This window comes from Macadamia integrifolia, chromosome 8 (genome assembly GCF_013358625.1).
Source record: "Macadamia integrifolia cultivar HAES 741 chromosome 8, SCU_Mint_v3, whole genome shotgun sequence".
NCBI lineage: Eukaryota > Viridiplantae > Streptophyta > Magnoliopsida > Proteales > Proteaceae > Macadamia > Macadamia integrifolia.
The window spans coordinates 19047562-19054718 of NC_056564.1; the positions used below are offsets into that span (position 1 = coordinate 19047562).

General features: G+C 35.6%; 1 protein-coding gene across 6 annotated transcripts in view; it reads right to left on the bottom strand.

The window, feature by feature from the left end:
• LOC122087035 (methyl-CpG-binding domain-containing protein 13-like) overlaps positions 1-7157 on the bottom strand; it is an 18035-nt gene that overhangs the window by 2631 nt on the left and 8247 nt on the right. For 3 of the 6 annotated variants that reach the window (XM_042656004.1, XM_042656005.1, XM_042656007.1), the window contains 3 exons: positions 2890-3033; positions 2687-2782; positions 2250-2396 (listed from right to left, as the gene is read on the bottom strand). In XM_042656004.1, the coding sequence (XP_042511938.1) occupies positions 2250-2396; positions 2687-2782; positions 2890-3033 (387 nt within the window). The remainder of the gene's footprint in view (positions 1-2249; positions 2397-2686; positions 2783-2889; positions 3034-7157) is intronic. The other 3 variants (XM_042656006.1, XM_042656008.1, XM_042656009.1) reach the window with 1 other exon arrangement.

Below are 7157 nucleotides of genomic sequence, written 5' to 3' on the forward strand. Positions count from 1 at the left end.
AATAAGCTTCCGTAGACTGATACTCAGAGGATGAGTTTGAAACTGCCAACCTATTGACAAGCTATAGACTCTAGAAAAACTTTGTGCACTTAAAAAGTTTGCAATCTGATTACAGTGATAATACTCAAGTTAATGAAAAGATTCTTAAAGTCCTTCTTTAGTTCTACATCTTAATCAAATTCTGTGTTATTCAGTTTTCTTGTAGATAATGGTCTACCATGCCTCCCAGTATGAGAGAGTTGCTAAGAGAAGAGGAGAGATTTATTTTCCTAGCTGCTTAGCCCTGCATCTTTGGTGATTGCTCCATTTTTTATGTTTTCTCTCCATAAAGCCAGTAGTTCATACATACCATGCCACATTGATTTCTTTCTAGTCTTCTCCATTTGTGCGGTTGTTCCTAATGTGAATGGAATTTGGTCAAAAAAATTGAATAATATCTTTAACCGGCTGGACTGTGTTTCCAATGAAATTAAATCATTTTAGAAAAATTCAGGAGAGAGACAGAGTTGATTTCTCCTAACAAGTACACCAAGATTTCAAGACACTTTCCCTATCAATGTCAGAAGCATAATTTTAAAGTTAGATTTCTGGTTCAGAGATGCAGTAGCACTTAGACTGATTGGACCAGCATGATCGAGTTTGGAAACCCAAAACCAGGCAGAACCGGACCAACCCGTGTTTTCGGTCCACTAAGGGTTGAAAATAGTTTTTTCATTATTTATTATTTTATTTTTCGAATACGTAGGACATAGATAGAGACTGGTTACAAGTTGTTTCAGTTTTAAAGTCCAATGAAATGGCATATTCTCCAGACCAGAATATAAACAGATATTCTAACATGATGGGAAGAACATTGACAAAAATAGGACATATGGATGAGACTAGTATCTAGAAAAAGAGATATTGCAGTTAGGTCTAGACACACTACCTGGTTTTAACTGATGTTTGAAGCATAATATAGACAAACTAAAACTCACTCTCCCCTCTCAATCAAATAGTGTGAGCCAGCCAGCCCAAAAGATGCATCTTGATTTAGGTTATATACACTTTTGTCATCAAGAAAGGCAAACAACATGGGGATCTTAAATGCATGGTGGCAACCTAAAAATGGCTCAACATATCATCATCATCATCATCATCGTCAACTGTTAGGTTGGCAAATTCATCCAAATCAGCATTACAACATGACAAAGAACCCATACTTCTGTTGGTATTTTAGCTATGATATTTCAATAATATAAACAAAAAAATCAACAGATAGTAATAATAGAGGACAAGTCCAGCCCAACAAGGTGGAGAACCTACTGTATGGCAACTCAGTTGGAATCTCTTTATGTCCAATACTAATCTCAGTGAACCAAAGTAATGGACTCTTTTCAATGAATTTTCAAAACAAAAAGGACATGAAAAATTAGATTTAGTAGGGAACCTAATGTATGGCAACTCAGTTGTAATCTCTTCATGTCCAATAGTAATCAAGGTGTACCAAAGTAATGGACTCTTTTCAAGGAATTTTTAAAATAAAAAGGACGTGAAAAATTAGACTTAGTAGGGAAAGACTCCAATTCTATTCAAAGCTGATGAGTATTGGGGACGTGTGAACAATGTAGAGGTCCCCTCCCATTGCAAGGTCTATATATGTTCGACATCATCCCTTGAAATGGCTTAAAAATTAGTTTTCTCATAAAAAGATCTCGACAAACAACTTAGAAATCATTCATATTTCTCATTGTGTTTCCAACATTGTTCTTGCTTCACACCCATATTCCTTACTGTTTCTTTTATATTTAACCTTTCCATATAAGGTATATTAGGCTGTTCTCTTTAGAGGTTTCAAGCAATGTCTACCTTATCCTTTTTCCACCTACCTGGAGTGCAGAATAGAAAATCTCAACAATTACAATAAAGTCAATGAAACCTACTCCAATGGCAACTGGAAGAAAGGCATCGAACTATTAAAGGCATGGCCAAGTATTAAACCTTAAACAGTATTTCTACAATATTCAGCAGTCCAGGCCAACAGAGTCCCTGTCATAGGCAGGCAAGGAATAACAGACTAAAAGTTTAGGCTTGAAGCAACATTTAAAGCCTGTAGCTTGTGAAGGTGCTCATCAATTCTCGTCTTCTTTCGGGTGTCTCTCGTAATTTTAGCATTAAAAGCAAAACAAAAAACATGGGGTGGGGGGAGGCCTAGAGTAGGAAAAACAGAAAATTGGGAAGACCAAGAAATGTATGTAAGGCACACTCACAAAGATCTCTCCATCAGTAGACACCATGCCACTTATTTGCCTTTTCTTTGGTCTGATTTTACACTTCCGAACATCACCAGATTCGAGATAGCGAAACACATCCTTTTTGGAGCGGAATTCATATCCAGTTCCAGAATCAATGTAATACTGTAACAATTAGTCAACAATGGAAATGTGACCTATGAGTTAGATAGGATAGAACCAAAAAAAAAAAAATGTGACACATGAAAATTTGTCAATATTTTCACAGATGCAAATGAAATTTTGCACAAAATGAACTAAGAGAAAAGGTTGGTGATCCAGCCAAGCAAACAGCATTAATATATAATAGAAAAAATAACACTTAAATATCTCAGAACCAAAAATTAATTTCATGTGCTCATTTATAAAATTTAAATATGCTACATCAAATCAGAAACTGAAAATAAAAACAATACCGGGTCTTTTCTGGTTCGATTTCCCAGTTGTGTAACCTTGATTTCCTTAATCCATCCCGGAGGCAACCCCTCTTCTGTATTCTTCTCCACTACAACCTAGAGATTAATGGATAATCAGATTCAATATCTTACAAGTCAATCTAAACACTGCAAAATTTACAAATCTCAATATATAGTAGATTTAGTCCATAATTTAAACAAACTTTGCTTGCAGATTCGGAAGAATGCATTCCAATGTCCCGTTCGTTTGGTTCAGACACATGACAACGTAACTTCCCAGTCTTGAGATAGCTGAAGACCTGTCTCTTGGAATACAATTTGAATCCAGTGATTGGAGCAATGTAACACTACAACACAGATAGACAATATATCCATTTACTAGTGGGCAAAGAAGAGTATCTTCAAATTTTATGAAACATTTCAATATTCTTATTTTTTTAAGGGTTTATTTATTTTGTATCTTCCATTGTCCTATTGATCGCCGGGGGGGAAAATGCAATGAAATAGAATCCAGAGTATCCATGCTAAGAAGTCAGTAGATGAAGATATAGCAAAGGAACAGAATATTTTCAGCTGCACTTGTATATATGATGAAAGCTCATTACCAATATAAAATGGGAAAGAATAACCCACTGCCTACTTAGATAAATTGTGAAGTGTATAACATCCCTTCCAAATATCCATAATTCCAATCCCTACAAACATGTCAATCTAGTCAAGAATGGACTTTCCAATGGAGCCTTGACAAGTTGGCACGCAATGCAAATCCCCTGCAAATGGAGATCATTGATTATAAGGAGCTTCTTGAACCTCTGATGATTTCTTCCACCAACTCCTAAGAGGTAAAATCTCTCTCAACAGAACTCATGCTTAGCTGTTTCATCACAATTTTACTTATACACATGAATTTCTTTTCACAGATCGATCAATCTCTCATTGATGACTTTCTTCCTCTCATCCTCAAACATATGAACAGAGAGCAACCAAAATGTAATGTTAAAAGCAATACTTTCATTCCCTGGCAACTTTTAGGAGAATAAATAATTTCACTTGATGATACGCCGTTGGATAACATCTTCCTATAACCTGTAAAATCTTTCAGTTGTTCTCATTGATATGAACCAATTTTCCAAAATTGAAGTACAAGGCTCTTTTTTTTCTCTTAAATCTGATCAGAGATACAAGGCCAAATGGGACAACCCCAGTCAATATTGTTGAATCAGATAATGCTTTGATTATGTCAGTAATTTAATACGCAATATATAACTATAGACATACTGCAGCACATTCAACGCATTATGCTATTCAGGGGGTGAAAAAACTCAAAATCCTCTTCATACAGGAACTTTACATGTCATAGCTGAGGTGGCAAAACAAAGGTTTCATGGAAGTTCAGCAATAGGCATTAGAGGTTATGCTTGAATCCAATGTTGAAACTAAAATTTACTTTCTTCATTTTTCCAAGGTCGCAGGTCTACTTCAGTAAAAGAAAAAATATATATATATATTATGAACTGTGATAATATTTTGGGCAAAGAAGAAGCTAATTTAGAATTTTTTTCTTTTACCAAAATGATTTGAGAAACATTTTTCCAAGGTCGGAGGTCTACTTCAGTATAAAAAAAAAAAAAAAAAAAAAAAAAAAAAAAAAAAAGAACTGGGATAATATTTTGGGCAAAGTAGAAGCTAATTTAGAAATTTTTTCTTTTACCAAAATGATTTGAGAAACCTTTTTCCAAGTGATACAACAGTCATAATTTAAAATTTTTTCTAATGTTTTCCCTACAATCAGAAATCAGTCAGTGGAACACTGGAAAGTGCTCATGGTTCTACTTCAGCTCACCTGTCCATAGAAAACATTGCTTCACTTTAAGATAAATAAATATATAGATATATAACAGGTAGTCCTGGAATTTTCAGTCCATCCCCCCCTGTAGCAGCAAACCAACATTATCGCAAAATCATTGCGTCTGACCTCCCTTAGCCTCAAACCCTCCCATCCATAGTTTTCAAGGTGCCTCCTACGAGTCTAGGCACCTTGGTTGCCTCGTTTCACCTAGACACCGTGACAATTATGCTCCCATCAGCACTTTCAAAACTATCATCCACAAAGACAGCTCTCAACTCCACCCTATTATCTGAATTGGAGGAGGGCCGGTTAGGAGAGAAGGGAAATCTAGAAAGAAATCAGAGTAGCAAGGGGAAGGAAGAGAACCACACAATCATATACTACTTAGAGAAAAACCCAATTCGATTTCTTATTCAAATCACCTTGTGTCCAACATTGGGTATATGCAAGTATTTAAAGAAAAAATAACAAGACTCCTACTTAGATTCTAAAACTAAAACGTGTAACCAACCCTACTTCTCTATCTCCTACATATCCTATCCAAAGCAAACATGAGAAAATAAAGACAATATTAAACTAATCTACTTCCAACCCTTGTTGGACCAAAACCACCCCAGGTTGGATGGGTTCTTTTTGGCTTTGGGCTTCCAAAGCCGATCATGCCGGTCCAACCAGTCAAGTGCTACTGCATCAATTTTCCTCTGAAAATAATTCAACTCCGTCATGTTTAGAAAAGGACCAAGGAGGCCATCTGAGTCAGCTCGTTGGAGTATGAACGATCCCATCATCTTCTTAAGCTTAATGTTGAGGAGATCTGTGGCAGAATGAAACTTCATGGTCTGGTTGCCGTGATTGATTAGGTATTCACATAACCACAATGTCGTACTTTTTTATCAAACAACCACAATCAACCAAGAAGAACATGGCACACCTTCAAAGGGAGAACAACAAATGAATTCACCTATAGAATATGTGAGCAAACACTTACTAGTAATCTTGAAATTAGTGTTGTTCACCCACGCAACCTTGTAAGTATTTAGATGTGGCTCTATCTACAATCCCAGAGACAACATTAGTGCAACTACTTCCATCAGTGACCAATATACACAATTGTTCATTGCACTTTACACGAATCTGGAAAATACAGCCACGCGCCAATGCTCATCCTCAGTGACCTTTTGAGTAGTCAAAACAGGACAAAGAACATAACAAGAGTGTTGCTCCTCATCATTGGCATTACCGTTGACTTCACCTGGCGTACGCTCTGCCTCTAAATCAACTCTCAAAACCGAGGTGAGTTTCTATAACACAAGGATTAATAGAATCCTTATCAATATAAGCCAACAAACGGTTTGGACATTGAGCACTCACATGGCTGAATCCTTTGCACATAAAACACTAAATGGTGACCTTTTGGCATCACAAAAGATCTATCGGAATCATAGTTGTCAAGGTGTCACCTAAGCGTCTAGGTGGATTTCTTGGGGTCTGGGCGACTGTTGTCTTACTGTAAGGTACATTGAAATAGTACCCACCCAGGTTTGGCAGTTATTTATGCCAAAAATCATTTACTTAAGATATTATTCATAAATAAGCAAAAGTACCTTAATTGAATCAAATAAAATTAGTTTTAAAATCAAATTCCAGAATAAAAACTGGATTTTTGGTTTAAAGGCGATTTCAACTTTCAAATGCTAGGGTTTTTTCCAACTATGAAAATCTCATAAATCTTATCATGGTAAAACATTGCCAAAAACCGAAAAGTGAGGTAAAATAAACTTTTATTCTAATGTAGTATAATTTTATTTTCATTCATGTGATTTTTAATAACATTTCCACACCTTAAAATAAGTTTGACCAAAACATAGCATTGTCAATACAACTCAAATTTAAGAAATCTTGGATTTTGTTGGACATCTAGTTTTGTGCACTACATAATACAAAAAGTCTCATGTAAAAATAAAATCACCAGAGCAATCAAATTTATTAGAGAACAAGAACATTCCTCAAAATGTTGATTTGTGAAGACTTGAACTGACTTAATGTTAATTTTTATGACTTGATTGACTTAATGTTGATTTTTTATGCTATAAGGTATATGTAGCATACTAAATAATGTAAAAAAAGAGGGAAAATCTCTTGGGGGCCATGGAGTTATCAGTCGAGATCACAAGAAGAAGCCTATTTTTGCATTGGCGAGAGGTGCCGAACAAGCAAAAACTATTATTTGGTTGGATCTTGAAGGTATAAGAAGGGGTCTAAAAGTGGCAGCCGGAAAGGGGTACAGAAAAGTCAAGATTTACTAGGATTCTTAAGAGTGCGATTCTTTATGTTAAGAAAAAATCAAGAGCTCCATGGTGGCACTAGGATAAAATTGAGCATCTTCGTTCTCTCTTTTTGGATATACATTTCTGTTTTTTTATAGAGAAACTACCAGGACAGCAGATCTTTAATATTAGAGAGTAGTTTTTTTACATCAGTGATTTACCTGAAGATCTCAGCAAGTGCGTCTGTAGAGATTCTTCAGGGTCTCTGTTTCTGAGAATGTAATTCTATGCATATCACCTAATTATTTTCAGCATCAACACAATACTCTTTCCTTACTCCAAAAAGGGCAAAAAA